Below are 18,449 nucleotides of genomic sequence, written 5' to 3'. Positions count from 1 at the left end.
TCTGTCGCTGGTTTAATGCCAAAAGATCGCTTCAGAAAGCTGGCAACTTTGTTGCACTTCACTGACAATTTGATGGCCACAGAGGAAGAGCAAGCAGCTGACAAGCTGTGGAAGCGGAGACCTTGGATCACCGACTTGAAGATTCCTGCTGAAGAGCATCAAGCAGTAGATGAGATTATGGTATCCTTCAAGAGAAAATCTTCCTGCAAGCAGTACATGCAAGAGAAACCCCATCCTTGGGGCTTCAAGTTGTGGGGGAGAGCAGGTGTCTCAGGCATACTGCAATTTTGACGTCTATCAAGGATCAAAAGATGGAAAACGGCGAGCTCCATCACTTCTTGGCCCTGGAGGTGATGTCGTGATGGAGATGACATCTTCACTTGAGGAGAACAAGAACTACAAAATCTTTGCAGACAATTTTTTTCGAGTCTTCAACTTGCTGAAGCATTCAAGAAGAAAGGTTATCTTTTTGTTGGCACTTTTCGATCCAACCGCCTCAAAGGATGTGACTTGAAATCCGACAAAGATCTGAAAGTAGCTGGCTGTGAATCCTATCACCAAAAAGTAGAACTACGATCGAATGCCATTGCTGTCAAATGGTTCGACAACAAAGCTGTCCATCTGATGTCAAGCTACATCGACATGGAACCAGAAGACAAAGCCAAGAGATATGAAAAGAAAGACAAGAAAATGATTGAAATTCCACCGCCTGCCATCGTGAAGGAATACAACCAGTTCATTGGAGGAATCGATCTGCTGGATGGCCTGAGTTGTTATATTTTTAATTTTTTGCTGTAACCATTTTTTTTTTTTTTTTTTCAATTGTTAGTCATATCCGATGAATGTTATTATTTTCAGTTTTGTAAGATGTGCTTGGCACGTTTAGTTCCAGGTGAACTTGAGTGAACACGCCCATAAAATGCATTAGCACTAAATATTGAAATTGTTTCATCACCAATTCTGACACAGCTACTATACAACTTATTCTGGATTTAGAGAGAAACAAATTTTTACCTAAGCTGCCTTAATAAGCTCTGCTTCAAACCTTTGACCTCTAAACTGTTTTTCTATGTTTTCAGTTTCTCATTTAACTGTTTCAAGGATTCAAAGCAACAGTTCACATTTTTTTTTTTTTTTACAAAGGAGTAACCACTTATCAAGGCTAGGAGGCCATTCGAGGATAAGGGTTAATGACTGTAAAGTGGTCAATGGGAAAATATTGCAATGAACATTAGTAGTGAGAATTGGGTAAATTGGACTACTTAAGGTGACGGCTCATCAAGAATTTGTTCACGTTGGACTTGAAGACAACCATATTGTAGTCAGTTTGAAAGCAGAAAAATGAAACAGAGTTCCACAGACGTGCAGTTCTAAGAAAGAAGCTTTGGTCATACAATCTATCCATGCTGCCTTCACTCTTGTAGCTGTATTGATTTCACATCCGTAATCCACACTCAGGTAGCAGAAAGAGTCTACTACTTCCAGAGTATAGTCATCTAGTATCAACTCTTTGTGGGATGACCGTCAGTAAGACGAGTCTTGTATATATAAATTCCCTTTTATAAGCAGACACACAATAGGTATTATATTAAGATTATGGACAGATCAGTAAATAAAACAGAAACCATTCAACAAATAACATTTTATTAACAAAATGTTGAATAAAAAACAACAAATAAAAAATATAGGATAGTTACATCAGTGTTTCTAGTTTTGTTTCAGCTTTCCTTAGGCGTCACTTAATTCTTTAAGAACTCGTTCCATATAACTTTCATAAGATGGTTCTTTGTGGTAATAAGGAAATTGGTTGTATTCCAAATAATTATAATGTTCGTCATCGTCGTCATCATCGTTATCATCATGTTTCTCTTTCTTTTCATCCATATCTGAAGAGGGGGAGATGAAAAAAAATTAAAAAAAAAAAAAGATTTTTTTTTTAATGCATTCAGTTGATTTTTGACACTAAGGCATCATGTCTGAAATTTACAGTCGTAAATCATCCAATTGCTCTCAAACAATGACAACTGTAAATAACTTATGAAATTAATTGATGAAAATAACATTTTAATGAACTTTTGAACTGTTGGTCAGTTCGAAACAACTTCATTAACTACATCAGAACTTCACCAAAAATCATCTGGCTGTTTACAAAATTTTCAAGGCTGTTGCAAATATAGATAATGGAAAAACTTCAATACAAGCACATATTTATCCAGAATAACGATTTGAAAGTGGTTTGCAATGTAATTTGAAGATCCTTATAAAAACGTAAGAATATCTAAAATCAGATTATTTTTCATTGAAATATATTTGTTTATAGAAACGTTTTTAATGAATATTTTTAAAATAAATATGTTTATATTTACAGAAATAATTAATACTAAAAGTAAAAAAAAAAAGTTTTTTTTAAATACATATAATGAATTTATATGGATGGAAAAGAAAACGAATGAATGTTTACTTAACATTGTTCAAAAATATGGATTTTTCACATAAATTAACTAAACGTAATGAAAAAGAACATGTGCATTTATCCAAAAATAATTAAACTTGATAATAAACACAAATCCAGTAGATGATATTGCTGACCCCCCCCCCCCCAAAAAAAAATTTTTTTTCTTTAGTATAGGTTACACTGTTTAGTATAGGCCACTTTCAGAGATGGCTTCATGGCCGAGTTCGAATCTCCTGACCGGCTGTAATCGTAACTCCCTGCACTGATAATTCCCAAAAGGATGAAACACTAGTGTCTGTAGGTATTTAATAATTATTACAGTAATAATTATGTCAGCCCCTTTAAGAACTCTAAGTTGAAATTTAATAAGTCAGTCACTTAAGCTCACGTGCGCAGATCATGATGTTATAATCATAAGCTAACTCTCATTGTCTTGACATTTACACTTTATATAAATGTTAACTTCAACTGTATTTCTTGTGATTAATGTTGGCTATACGGTTTGTTTCTTGCTAATAAAGTCAGAGATTGCTTTGTGGCCGGGTTTGAATCTCCCGACCGGCTGTAATTGTAAGTCCTTGTACTGGTGATTCCTGAAAGGATGAAACACTAGTATCTGTAGGTATTAAAATAATCATAGTAATAATTATATATATATATATATATATATATATATATAATTTTAAATTTTAAGTTTAAGACCAGACACGTGCAAAATTTTTTTTAATAAACATTTGTTCATTAAAATTAAATTCCTCAGAATTGGAATCATAAAAGATTCTTCTTTAGAAAATAAGGGTTTTTTTCTCTTTCATGCCATGCTAGTGTTAATACTTGGCACGTCTGTAGATATAATTTGAGGTTGAGGTTTTTAAGTCCAATACAGTGTATGAGCTGATTGTGCGCTTGTGTGAAAATATGTAGGAAGTCAGTTTAAATGTTTTTTGTTTTTTAAACCAGACAAGTGCATGATTTTTTTATATATATTTTATATCAGACTTTAAAACCTCAACCTTGAAATCGATCTGAGAAAGAGTCAAGTATTAAAAAATAACATGACACGAAAGAGAGAGAAAAGAAATACACACTTCCTGAAGAAGAATCTTTTACGATTTGAATTTGAAAGAATTCATTTTTAATGAACAATTATGTCTATAAAAAAAAAAATCTTGCACTTGTTTGGTTTAAAAAAAATAAATTTTTTAAATTTAAATTACCATGTAAACGGTGCTTTTTAAACAGTAGATTTCTCACACACACACACACACACACACACACACACACATAATATTTGACATGTATTATGTTATTACTTGTGTCAGATGGAGTATCTATATTGTTATATTTCGGGAAATATCCCTTCTTCATACATGTGTTAAACATATGCTGCACGTTTGAAAGTCGTTTTAATTTGCCTCAGTTTGTTTCTAGCCGTTATACCTCTGCTTTCTTTTGCCTTCTATAAATTTAAAGTTCCTTTATATACGCATCAAACAATGCTCGTGATGGTTTAGTTTGTTTGCAAGTAAAATAAACTTACCAAGGTAACATCGTTCCAATTGGGCGGCCAGCATATCATCCTCATCAGAATTTCCTGCTTTACTTTCTGAAATTTGAAAAGAATACAATTAAATAGAGAATCCAGATAAACTGGAAAACAAATAAAACTCCCTTGAGCATCTCGTTAAAAAAGAACATGATGTTCAAGAACAAAATTAACAATCTCATTTCAACAGTTAAGAAAAGCAACAACAAAAAACGAAAATCATTTAATCTTTGCTTTTTACTTTCTCATCACTGTCGAGCAAGACAACAGTCTATCAGGCTGATGTATACAGTTTGATGATATATGGAAGTGAAACCTGGCCAGTGAGGGTTGAAGACATGCGTTGCATGAATAGAAATGATATCATTCAAATGCTACTGTGTTTGAATATATGGTTAAGTGGCAGTTTTAGTTATTTAGAACTGCTTTAAAGCTTCACTGCTCACTCATTTTTCGACCAAATTTCAAACAAACACTTTATAGATAACTTTCTCAGCTATATTGTGAAAAAAAATCTATGCCATTAAGGATTACACTACCACCTACCATTCATTAACCTTACCCACGAGTGGCCTTCGGGCCTTGATAAGTGGGATTTCCTTGCAAAACACAGCCTAACTCACAACCATCGAGTTATACTAACCTGTCAGATAATCATCGTCATCACTGACCTCCACAGGGTCATAGAAGTGTGGGTCTTCATCAGGATAATCATTACGCCAGTTGTTCTCATCATTGCTGTCATCGTCATCATCCTCGTAGACCTCGTCGTCTGAATACTGACCAGGGATATAGATGCTGTCTTGTTTGTAAACATCGACACAAGTAATGTTCTCGAGCCAGGAATAATTAAAATGCGGCTGATTGATGTAGTACAAGTCATAAACATAATTCTTGTCGATGTCACCGTTCGGAGAGGCGACTTTCTCTTTGATCATTGGGACAGAGTTGCACGTCACAACGTCCTCTTCGGCAACCTAAAAAAAATGAAACACATAATAAAAACATACATCAAAAAATTATGTTTCAGAATTCTAAGACGAGGCTTGATAATTCTCACCTGTTGTGCAACAGATATAAGTACTAAATAATAATCTATAATATAAATCTCACCTGTCTGTTTAAATCTATGTATGTATGTATGTCAGTCTAAAACTTTCGATAGAGGCGATGAATTTTCACGCGATTGGTATCGTTTTGAAGCTCGACCCTTCAGAAGTCAAATATAAAAAATTTGGCTAAAATCATTAATTCCTTCACCCTCAACTCAGCATTTTTCTACAAGGAGGGGTCGCTTTTTCACCGATATTTTCGATAGTCATCCCTCTTTTCGATTGACTAGCCTTAATTTAAACCTTCGCCACTTCCTGTTTGGTATGGGTTCGAGCCTGCCTGCTTACTACCAACGCTGGGAACCAAGGCATGTCCATTATATAAAAGAGAGTTGTCTGTTAGTGTGTTTGTATGTTTCACTAAAACTTGAAATCCAAAACGGATAATAATGATTCTAGTACCGTTTTAAAGGGCAGGGACTCAGACGTATAGTATGCAAAATTTAGTATAAAATATTCATTTTTTCTACCTTAACAACTGCAGAATCTGATGGGGAAGTTACATAAAATCATCTCTTTCTAAACGATTTTAACATCTGCGCATGCATGAACTGATTCACCTCTTGGCTACATTAAGTACATAAATTTGCACCAACATGATATGACTAGCCGTGGCTCAATGGATTAGGGCGTTTACTGAAAAATATTAGTTTTTTATTTGAATTCATGTCCACCTTACGGCAGAAATTTCATTTTTTTATTTTTAACATATTTTTGAAAACAGTAAGCTTTTGTATTTAAAAGATTTTTAAAAATATTTTTAGTTTTGTACTTTTTAGTATTTACTTCGCTAAAAATAAAAAATAATTAAAGGAATTATTTTTACCGATTGATTTAACTGAGGGTCGATTTAAAGATTAGATTACTATTAAACTATTAACTACTTAAAACTTTTCTTTTCTTGCTCATTCCTATTCCGAATTCATAGCAGTGCACCGACATCAGTGGATTTTTTTTTTCAAACTGATATGAATTATTGCACAATCTATATATTAATAGGATAACGTGTTATTTTGTGTGTCACGCTTATATTCGAGTGACTGTCATTTAATTGTTATGGACTTCTATTTCTTGTAATAATAAATTTTACCAGGAATTCTTCATAAGCTTTGGTTTCGGTTTTGATTATAGCTTATGGCACGCAAGTCATCTATTTTTTTATAAATAATTTTATCAAAAATTCTTCATAAGCTTTGGTTTCAGTTTCGATTATAGCAGAAGGAACTCAAGTTTCATAAGTTTTGGTTTAAACTGATCCATCCAAGTTATATGGATATATATTTTTATTTTGGAGATCGCAACTTTATAATATATGAAAATCGATAAAACATTAACTCTATAATAATATATATGAAATTTGCAAGAATTAAAATATCATATTTAAGCGTATTTTACGACCGGGCTACGCCGGGCGTCCTTGCTAGCTTAGATAAATACTTTTGCAGTTTTAACAAAAGAGCTACAATAATATCGGAGCATCTCCATTTATGCCGAACATCCACAGAATGCCAACATCAATATATTACCCATGAATGAGTTCCCTGTGGAATTTCCACAGGCCCCCCCCCCCTAGTAAAAATAATTAAATTAATGTCAAATGAACAAACAGCAAAAACCCACCCCTTCAATATTGAGACCGTAGCTGCCGGAAAGCCTTCCCCTCTAATTTCTTTCATTGGACTGCTAGACTTTGGAACTCGCTCTCTGTTTCTAGCTTCTGTGACTGTACTAACCTGCAGAAAATCTAATGTAATGTGAAGACATCTGGCTACTCAACTCCTCACAGTCCCCTGTTAGACACGATACCAAATAGTAACGTTCCAAGTAGCAATATGCCTTGCTTGGGGGGGGGGGGATATCAAAATTTGATGTATAGCAATACTTTTGTCTATGTAATATTTTGTATCCTCACTTATTTTAAGCTTTTTTTTTGAGGAACAGGGCAGATGCCCTAAAATGTAAAGTTTACAAAAAAAGTAATGAGCCCATGTTACTTACTGTGTTGCCTAGAATAAATATTCTATCATTCATAATGATTGGTTTATTAGTTTAAGAGTGAATCTATATATATAAAAGTGAAAATGTATGTATGTATGTATGTATGTATGTATGTATGTTCGCTTTTTTTTTTCTACAAAAGGCTTTTTTCAGAGAAGCGGTCGGTCGGTTCACAACTTTTTAAAACTTTTTATATCACATATAAATCGTAATATCTCACAGTTAACAACGAAGCTTGCCTGTCTATTTAATTTGCTCGATTTCGGGAAGATAAATATTCAACATTTGTCGATCGCCGCATGTGGGTTAGTCTTTTTCCTATAACATCTTGGGAAAATAAACATAAAAAAAAACATTCCGCAGTAAATGAAATACTATCCCGCAGTCAAACTTGACCTCATTAAAACGGGCACCTGCCAAATCCAAGTAATTAAATAAATTCAAACATGTTTCCATTAGCATCTCGCAGTGGGGCAATGGTTAAGGTCGCATGTTTTTTTTTTTCACACTTTCATTTACAACTTTGCCTCAACGGTTCGGGTTCGATCCTCATACTTATTTTATTATTTTTTACCCCCCCCCCCCCGAGTTTCCACACACACCTCCAAACATCCGGGCAACGCCGGGTACCCCTCGCTAGTTATATATATAAAAGGGCAATCACTGTATAACTGCCATCTCATGGCACAGCTTTAATTCTATCTCTCCGCCTGTTATCATGAACATCCTTAGCTTTTATGCTACCACACTCTGCTAAAAAAAAAAAAAATTGATATATTGAGATTATCGATAATTTCAATTTGCCTATTTCGACAGTTGTATGCTGATGGCTGATGCTGTCAACTTAAGAGCGTCAAGGACGTGAATCAGTGACCAAAGTCAGATGGTGGATGAGCAGACTTGCATCCAATCCTGAGCGATAAAAGAGGAGTGACGGCAAGGTACACCACTGAAACAATGTCACATGGAGGGTGTGTGCTTCTAACCAGGCAGCGCCATGTGGCCCTAACTTGTTATATAAACAAGAACAAAAAAGAATCGCAGAGAAATTTTGTACAAAGATTTAAAGTCAAAAAAGATTGACTGCCGACGACCAGATAAATTTAACAATTCAAATTGGTTGAAATAAATTTATAAACAATCTTTGAAAATAAGAATCATGGTGCTTGTTTACATTGGTGACCTTTTAAGCTAATGCATTTCAGGTGAAAACATTATCAAGTACTTACGTGTTATGTCGAAAATTAATACCAATTCTAAAAATTACGAAAAATGATTCAGTAGAAAAAAATTACAAATAAAAATAGAATTTATCAAATTATCGAGTTTTATCGTATGTTTTAATGTAGAAAAGCTGTGCGACCAATTTAGTATGACAAACTGACTTATCTCCGTTGACTTAAATTAAGGGTCCGCCATTTTTAAATAGAATGTAACTGTGGATAATTTTTTTGTTAAAAATACATTGAGCACATCTACTATTATGTAATTTATACTAATTTTGCAATGACATGTAAATATATGATAATGTTTGCACCTGAAATGTGGTAGTTTAAAAACCCACTAATGTAAACCAGAATTCCATTAGTTTGTCGAAACTAGAAAGAAATCCTGTCCAACACAAGATATTTACCCCCTAATACAAACATTATTGTATATGTAATTCTATTTCCTTCTATTTATTTATGATAACATATTCTTATATGTTATATATATTAGAGTAGTCACATAATCTTTTTCTTCTACTTTTGCTGTATTCCATTGAAGATTACAGAATGACAACAAGATGCGCTTGAAGAATGCTGGGGGTTACATCAGCCGAAACGTTGTGAAAATAACATTCAAGATGAGAACAGTAGTCCGAAAAATCCAAAATAGACAAATAATCCAAGAATCAGACATGAAAAGAGAAAAAAAAGTTTACTAAACAAAGGCCACAATCACTATGATTATTTATTCCACAATTCAAAAACTGTGACATGTCTCTAGCATCTGCAGGTAGAACAAAATAAAAAAATAAAGTAAGACATTCTTCTCGCATAACCAATAATAATAAGTCTATATTATCTTTATGCTGGGTACATACATACATACATCTATTTACTGCCCAATGATGGATCTCAAGATGGAGTGAAATCTTATAATGATTGGTTGTTGATATCAGACTTTAGCTAATCAGAATCAATTTCTCCATGGGAGCCTGGCACCTAGTCCTATATTTTCTATTATATAAAGAGCAGTTGTCTGTGTATGTATGTCTACCTAAAAATAAAAACTATAAAACAAAGACTCATAAAGTTGGTATATTCTTAATCAGCATTGTGCTGGATGAATATCTAAATTTTAGAAAGATTTATTGATTCTCTCAAGGTCAACTGGACCAGATTTTGTGTGTGTGTGTGTGGGGGGGAGTCAATGCTATTATGTACAAATTTGGAAATAAAATGCTGACTCATTCCTAGAGAAATCTATTATATACAAGAGAGTTGTCCATGTGTATGTATGTTCAGGTAGAATGGAATAGGCTGAGCAGAGGAGAAAGAGGGAGTTGGTGAGCGGGAAGAGAGAGGTAGAAAGATAGAAGTTTTAATAGAAATATGTTACACTTTTGGCCCAGGGAACACTTGAGTAGTCCTACTAGTTCTATTTAAAGAATTTCATCTGTGCTTTTGACACAGTGAGCCAGATAGAAGGCCAATTTGCTTGACAAACCTTTCTCATTCTAAACAACTAACACACTTCTGATAGGTATGTAAATGAAACCAGCGATAGCCTCCAACTATTGGCATTGGTACCTGGACTTAACTTCCAAAGATGGCGAAACTTCTGGACATGGACTTACTTCTTTTTTTTTTTGTAGCAACACGTCTCACATATTAGTAAAAATAAAAGCTTTCTTATTAAAATACCATTAAAACTCCATAGGTGATATGTTGTAAAAAAAAAAAAAAGATGACCAACCGATCTTAAAATGGTCCTTACCTGATTGGATGTCATGTTTTCCTGTTCTATATCATACAGGCAAAATACTTTTGGATTTTTTGAACTGCTTCCAGCCTCTTCGCCTGTGGTCACTTCTTTCTTGTCAGCTTCTGCTTCCTCGTCAGCCATTTCATCAATCTTATCAAGCTGTTTCGCTCGGAACTGTGAAACAATATTGTATCTGTTCTTGCTAGAGCTGATCTTTTTAAGACTTCGGTTCTGGGATGAGACATCAGTGCCGATATGCCGCTTGTACTCCTTCTCAAGTTTTTCTTTCTTGATCGCAGTTCGGATGTGCTTGGAAATTTCCTCATTCTGAATGAAGTTAAAAGAAAAAAGGAAATTCAGACAAAATATCAAAACAATATACTGTCATAGAGGAAATGAAGTAGAATATCAGGTATTATATAACTACATAATAAATTAAAGTTTATTTTTCTCATTTGCATTAAAACAATAGTATAACAAGCAAAAAACTTCATATTATGTCTATAATTCAATATTTATTATATTGTCTTTGGATTACCGGGATCTCTCAAATAAACCTTCCAAAGAGAAAGTGGCACTCATTTTACTTGCTACTATTTATCTACTCTCACAAGTTACACTAGGTCCTTTCTTAATGAAAGTGAATTTTAGTTCAATCACCTCAATTATTTCATTTTATTCTTAATATTGTCTACATGACACAGTAGCTTTAAAATCTAAAGAATAAACACTCCCTATCACAGATTAAAAAAATATCATTTGGTCATTCTTAATGCCTGTTTCTCATACTTTCTGGGTTATGCTTTAATAAACAGATGGTCACATGCAATCACATGCGAGTATGTTTTGGATGTTCACACAATAGCACATTTTTTTCAATGGTGAAACTAAAAAATACAAAGAGAAACATTGATTCTTACTGCAGTGTTTTATTAATTTTATTTAATTTCTATTTACAAAAATTATTAGACTATTTACAAAACTAAAGTATTCACACACTATTTTCAATATTTCAAAACTCAGTTCTTCAAACAAAACCAAAGTAAAAATTTTTTTCAATCTAAAAGGATTTCTTCTCAAGAATAAAACATCTTTTTTCAAGAATATTCTGTATTCACTACAAATCAAAATCCTATTTTAATCACCTAAATTACTTACATTTTTTTTTTTAAATTTTTGTTTCAAATTCTGGAAGAAAAAAAATCAAAATTTCTTTTTTTTGAATAAAACAAGCCATAAAAAGACAAATTCCTACAAAAATTACATAAAACATTCACAAGATTTTTTTTCCTCCTCAATTTTTATACTAAAAAATCTTTGCACTCTGAAAAAGAAAAAGAAAGTATTTGGGAGTCTTTCTTTAAATAGAATTTGGAAAATTAAATTTAATAACTACGTAATTATTTATTCACATATTTGCGAATAAATCAATATGCATTCTGATAGATTTAATTTCATAATTAAATGATTATTATTAATAATAATAATTCATTATTATTTTATTAATAATAATGATAAATTTAATTAGTACAATACCGTTTGGTAATTATATTGTCAATCCAAATTCTTATAAAATCATATTCAAATTTCAAAGAGCCACATAATTAAAAAAAATTTTTTTGAGGATTTATACTTTATGATTTATCTAAAAAAAAAATAATCCAGATTCATCTTCCTTCTAAGAATATGATTGGCTGATTAAGCCATAAATACTGACAAGTGAGGACAAACGTTTAAAGTACACCACCAGCTTCATGCTAAGGAAGACCAGTTTTCAACATGAATCCTCGTTCAGTGATGTGATTCACCAGGTTATTACTCCAAAATAGAAAAGACCACTCAACTACTTCAAACGAATATACCCCGTTTGTGAGCCATATCAGTAGCAACAGACAATTCAAAACTCACAAGTAAAAAAAAAAACAACAAAAAAACTAATGATGAATGATTGAAAACAAACAAGTAAAAAACAAGTTGATAATAATTACTAATGAAAGAATGTTAGAAAGAGTTATTGTTAGTTACAGAAAGAGAGTAATAGGATGGATAAAAAAAAAAAAAGATTCTTTTTTAATGCTTACAGAAAAGAAGAGTTTGCCCCCTTTCTCTTATTTGTACTTAAAAAAGTTTGATATCTACAGGGTAGAACAATAAAATTGTCACACTAGAAAAGATGATGTGATTCCATTTCCATTTGACGAAAAACAATTTCCTTCTTTTGTTGCAGACTATCAACTAGTTAGCCAGTTGTGTACAAATCCCAAGAGTGATAGGAGCCTTCCATCATGTCTGAAAGTGATACAACGTTCAAAGAGGGAGATTGGAAATGGACTGCTGTAAACATGCTCTCCACTGATCCGTTATAACAACAGGGCTATTGCTAGCACCCTTAAAATGCAAATCCAGATGCTTCAGCACAAAAGGGTACAGCTCAATGCATCGGACGACTCACGGTTATGGTCTTTGGTGTGGTTTCAAGTGAGGGCCACATCATTCCACCTCACATATTCAAAGTCAGCTTGAAAGTCAACCCCAAAGTGTACCTGGATGTGCTGAAGAGAGTGGTGATTCCCTGGTGTAATCAGGTGGCCTCTGGCAGACCCTGAGTGTGACAGCAGGACTTAGTGCTGGCCCACAAGTCCAAAGAGACCCAAGCATGGCTTTAGAAGAAGTGCTACAACTTTGCACCCTCCTCTTACTGGCTTTCCTCCTCCCCTCGACCTGAACCCGCTGGATTACTTTGTTTGGTCATATGTCGAGAACATCACCACATCTGGGCGGGGGCTGCTAAAAACAGCCTATCTTGCCTTGACAGAGTACAAAATAGACTCTGTGGCTTGGTGGGGGGATGCCCTTTTCTCTACCCTGCAACCTCTTTCCCACAGAAGAGACGTAGCGAGCCTGTCATTGTTCTATCGTTATTTCCATGGCAGGTGCTCGTCTGAGCTCCATTCTCTGGTCCCCCCCCCTCGCCAATCTTTTTCAAAAAACACCCAACTAGCTGAAACCACCGTCAATAATTTTCCCCACTCCCTAGCTGTGCCTAAATCAAAACGTAGACACCATGAACAAAGCTTCTTTCTTAGAACTGCACGCTTGTGGAACTCTGTTCTGCTTGCCTGCAACCTGGATGTCTTCAAGTCCAACACAAATTCCTGATGAATCGCCTCCCCCCCCCAAGTAATGACACCTCACAATTTCTCCAATACTATTGCTACACTATCCCTTTGATTACTGTACACACAATAACCCTTATCCCCGAGTGGCCATTGGGCCTTGATAAGTGGTGAGCTCCATGTAAAAAAAAAAAAAAAATCACCAACATGAACTCTCACAACACCAAAGCCAGCCTGATCGCCACCATCCACTAGGTATTCGCGAAGCTCCTACTGGCACTTGCAGATCATATTGAGGTGGTGATTGAGGCTGAAGGCAGCTACATTGAATAGATGTCAGCTCTACTACATTATCAAGTTAACGGAATCGATTTTTTTCAATAAAAGTTTTAAAATAAAGCTGTAGTGTTGTTTTCATTAGGGTGACAATTTTATCATTCTACCCTGCACATGTTTCTTTTCTCTGTGGATATGTTAGTAAAAATGGAACAGATTTCGCCATTCAAGCAAGCATCATGGTCATGGCCGTGGCATTCACCCTGAGTCAGTCGGATTGGCTTTTTCCAACAAGTTCACTACATCTTGAACACTAACAGACCAGGCACGGCGATCCAAGGCTGCTTCCGTTATGAGTGCCAGCCATTTGCGGTTCCACTGACGAACCCATAAAGATGAGGGCCCAGAATCAGTTCAGCATCCTGCTTTACTGTTCTGAGCCAGGTTTTGAGTTGGTCATCGTGACATTTCTTCCAACCTAGCGGTAGTGTTGATTTAATGATTTCACAGATAAAATCACCTGGGTGTTAAAGGACGTGGCTGAACCAACAAAAAAGTCTGACGAGGAGAGATTTTTGAAGAATGTGGATTTTGTAATAAGCATAAACTGCACTGTTGGAGATAAATTGTTGCCAGCGGACATGCAGAATAAGCATAGGTAGTGATAGTTGAATAACTCCAGGGTGCATAGGCCGTTTGCCTGCATAGACCAAGTCTCACAGTCATAAAAGTAAATGATGCGGTTGAGGGCCTGTTAGATCCTGACTTTGATGTTCAACCTTATTTCTTTTCAAGACCAAAACTTTGATCAAAGCTGTCAGAAGATGGTGCAAACGTTGATGAGATTAAGGATGTTTTCCCTCTCTTGGTTTGTTGCAGTGATGACAGAGCCAAGGTATTTGAACTGTGTGACTTTTTCAAAGGTTTCCATGTTGACGATAACCAACCGTTTTTCATTTGGAAGTAGACCTGCTGTTAGTAACTTTGTCTTATTGGCATCTTCATGCTGATCTTTGAAGTTTAAGATTGCATCTTGTCAATGGCAAATCAAATGTCAGTGAAACTTTTATCCAATATGGCAATATCATCAGCGTAAATGAGATCCAATATTTGTAGACCACAAGTCATGTGACACAAAACCTTGATTGTGAATGGTGGTGGGTATAAAAAGGTGCTCGCGAGATAGATAAGGGTAAAAGACCACAACATAAACCAAAAAAAAGGTTTAAGGAGTCCCTGAAAAACAACTTGAAAATACTTGAGATAGATATACATAACTGGGAAGCCCCAGTGAATCACGGTGAAGAAAAACCATTAGAGAAAGTCGTAAGATTTTTGAAGAGCAGCATGTAGATTTTGCTGTCTTAAAACATGTTTTAAGAAAGCAGGACAAAAATATAATGTCAGAAAAATTACAACAAGAACTAAAGTGCACTGTATGTGGCAGATACCTTTCATCAAAAGCTGGTTTTGTAAATCATCTGAAATCACACAAAAACAGGAACAACAGTCTTATGAGGAGGCTTTTACAGCACATTCGGCAATGCTAAGTTGTCATATTTGTGGTCTAATTTGTAAATCTAAAAGTGGTCTGACTGTTTGATTGATTGATTGATTGATTGGTTTTACGGCATATCAACCTATGTGGTCATTTAATGCCGGAGTCCTTTTTTTTTTTTTTTTTTTTTAACTTTTTTTATTGGGAGGGGGGGAATGACTTTCTCAGCCTTTCCTCCCTTTTTTTATAAAATTGAACTAAGAAATTAAATGTTGTATTTATACATGGATGTGTATATTTGGGTGACTTTAAATTTCCTTAAATTTTCTTATATAAATTTACTTTCCTTAGGTATGCTAGAATATTTGCTGAGTTGACCTTTTCAAAAAGGTCTTCCATATTGCTTTCTGTATAATATAATTTTATAGTTGGGGCAAGGTCATCACACCCAACTAGGATATGTTTTACTGTGAGTGTCTCCTGGCATGGGATGCACTCTGGCGCCGATTCTCCATTTAGTATATAAGAATGAGTAAAGTTGGTGTGCCCTATGCGCAGCCGAGTCAGTATCACATCTTCTCGGCGTGATCTCTTGATGTCCGGACATCGTTCCTTAAGTTCAGGTTTGATTGAGTATAATTTGTGGCCCTCTTGCTGACTCCACCGCAGTTGCCATTTTTCCTGTATGTATGCTTTTATCTGGGGTCTAAGATCAGTATGTGGAATCTTAAAATTGTCAGTTAGAAGGTGAGAAGATCTTTTTGCAGCTGTATCTGCCCTGTCATTGCCTTTAATCCCCACATGGCTGGGGATCCAGACAAGAATAATGTTTTTAGTAGTTGAAAGGATATTGATTTTTTCTATTAATTTTGTTGTTAGTGGATTTTCTTGTTTTTGATTTTGTATAGATAATAGGACTGATAGAGAATCTGTGAGAATGATGAAGTTTTTGGTGGTTTCCTCTGAAATTATGTTGAGTGCTAGATCGATAGCTATAGTCTCTGCAGTGAATATAGATGCTTCATTTTGAAGATTTCTCTTCATTGTGGTTTTATGGTACGTTGCTGCACATCCAGTGTGATTGTTGCTTTTAGACCCGTCTGTGTAGATAAAGGTGTAGTCTGAATATTGTAATTTTAAATGTTGAAGTTCGTCGTGGTATTCAATAGGGTTTGTGGTAGATTTGGACTTTTTGTTTAGGTTGAGTTTTATTTCAACTTGTTTCATGGTCCATGGGGGTGTTTTAGGCAGTATGAAGTTGTGAATGCTGGAGATTGGAATTTTCGATTCTTCAATGCTTTCCTTCATTCGGAGCCCGAACGTTTTGATAGTTTTTCTTCTCATGTTAAAGAGTTCTTCATATTTAGGATAGAAGGTACATTGGTATGCAGGGTTGTTTGGGCAAGACTTCAGTTTCAGTAAATATTGAAGGGCTAACTTTTCTCGCCTTAGATCTAGTGGGGGTTCGTGTGCTTCCGTGTATAGACTGTTCACGGGGGAAGTTCTGTATGCTCCTAGGGCCAATCTTAGGCCAGTATGGTGAATAGGGTCTAGGCTTTTTATATATGATGTTCGGGTTGATCCATATATGAAACAACCGTAGTCTAGCTTTGAGCGGACTAGTGCTCTGTAAAGTTTAAGGAATGTTTCCCTGTCTGCACCCCAATCGGTATGTGCTACCACTCTCAAAAGATTTACAGCTTTGTTACATTTTTTTTTCAGATAGTTTATGTGTGGGATGAATGTTAACTTTTTGTCAAATAAAATCCCTAAGAATTTGTACTGGTCAGTAACGGGTATGGGCATTCTTTCCATGGTTAGGACAGGATCATTATGCATGTTCTTTAGTTTGCAGAAATGCATGCATTTCGTTTTTCTTTTGGAGAATCTAAATCCATTCTCTTCCGTCTATCTCATTACTTTGTTTAAGCACAATTGAAGCTTCCTTTCTATTATAGATATATATCTAGATCTACAGCATATTAGGAAGTCATCCACATATAGGGAGCAATCTACCCCAGGGTTAAGGTTTTTTACAATGTTGTTAATTCGGATACTGAACAGGGTCACTGACAGTATACTCCCTTGAGGTACTCCATTCTCTTGTTCTTTCAAGTCCGAGAGAGCTGTGCCAACCTTTATTCTGAACCGTCTATTTTTTAAAAAATTTTCAATAAAAATTGGCATTCTGCCTTTTAGTCCAAGCGCCTTCAGATCCCTTGTAACACCGTACTTCCACACAGTATCGTAGGCTTTTTCCATGTCAAAAAACACTGCTGTTAAATGTTCCTTCCTTACAAAGGCTTCTCTGATGAAGGTTTCAAGTCTGACTATGTGGTCTATTGAACTTCGGTTTTTCCTGAATCCTGTTTGAAATTCTGTAATAAGATTCTCTGTTTCCAGGAACCAGATTAGTCTTTTGTTTATAATCCTTTCCATGGTCTTACAAATGCAGCTTGTTAGAGCTATTGGCCTGAAATTCAATGGATCTGAGACGTTACTTGATTGGGATTGGATGTTTGAGTTTTCAGATTTGGGGATTGGTATTATTGTGGCCTCTTTCCAGGTCTCCGGTACGTTTCCACTGGACCATATAATATTGAAAATTTCAAGTAGGTATTTCATTGAGGCTTCTGGAAGTTTTTTGAGGATTTCATATGGAATTTCATCGGGCCCTGTAGCTGTGTCATGGGATTTGGTTAGCGATTCTTTTAATTCAGGCAAGGTAAGAGGTTGGTTGTATTTTTCAGTATTTTGTGATTTAAATAGAATTTTCTTTTTCTCTTCCTTTTCTCTAATCTTTTTGAATTTCTCTGTTTGTCTGTCACATGATGAAATTTTTGATAAATTATCTGCCAGGTTATTGGAAATGTCTTTTTGATCAGTGTATATTTTGTTGCCTTTAGAGATGTGGGATATTGGTGTACTACTACACTTTCCTTCTATTTTCCTCATCATGTTCCAAACTGTTTTCGCCTTGGTATTCACATTAATTTTGGATATATAATTTCTCCAGGTTGTTCTTTTGGATTCCTTTATGATTCGTCTGGCTTTTGCTCTGTTGTTTTTGAAGAAATCCAGATTTTCGCTTGTTGGATACTTTTCGAATTTTCTCAAGGCAGCTCGTCGAGCTCTGACGGCTTTTCTGCATTCTTTTGTGAACCAAGGTTTGTTGTGATTGTTGGTTTTGGTTGTTTTCGGTATGGTATTATTTGCTATGTTTGTGAGTGTTTTAATGAAGTAATTCAAATGGTCATCTTCATCATTCTTTTCGATAATTAATTGGTTTTTGCACTGTTCCTGGAAGTCTTCCCAATCCGCTTTATGTAGGTTCCATTTGGGTGTTTTTTGTTCAGTGCTAGTACTTAGACTTTCCAGGATGATTGGGAAATGATCACTCCCACAGGTGTCATTGTGTACTTTCCAGTCATAGTCCATATATATGGAAGGATCACATAAGGTAAGGTCAATGGCGGTG

At 35.0% G+C, this 18,449-nt stretch overlaps 1 protein-coding gene across 1 annotated transcript in view; it reads right to left on the bottom strand.

Annotated features, from left to right (window-relative positions):
- Window positions 1–1,627: 1,627 nt before the first annotated feature.
- Window positions 1,628–18,449, bottom strand: part of LOC145293909 (putative RNA polymerase II nuclear localization protein SLC7A6OS) — a 28,096-nt gene continuing 11,274 nt past the window's right edge. Inside the window, exons 2-5 of the mRNA XM_080140714.1 lie at window positions 10,094–10,408; window positions 4,645–4,978; window positions 3,996–4,061; window positions 1,628–1,886 (exon numbers count right to left, since the gene is read on the bottom strand). Coding sequence (XP_079996840.1) covers window positions 1,729–1,886; window positions 3,996–4,061; window positions 4,645–4,978; window positions 10,094–10,408 — 873 coding nt within the window. The 3' untranslated portion in view covers window positions 1,628–1,728. The remainder of the gene's footprint in view (window positions 1,887–3,995; window positions 4,062–4,644; window positions 4,979–10,093; window positions 10,409–18,449) is intronic.

This window comes from Euprymna scolopes, chromosome 15 (assembly GCF_053919585.1).
Source record: "Euprymna scolopes isolate OS-2025 chromosome 15, ASM5391958v1, whole genome shotgun sequence".
Lineage (NCBI taxonomy): Eukaryota > Metazoa > Mollusca > Cephalopoda > Sepiida > Sepiolidae > Euprymna > Euprymna scolopes.
The sequence above is the reverse complement of the archived record's forward strand: the minus strand, read 5'-3'. Positions and strand labels throughout refer to the sequence as shown.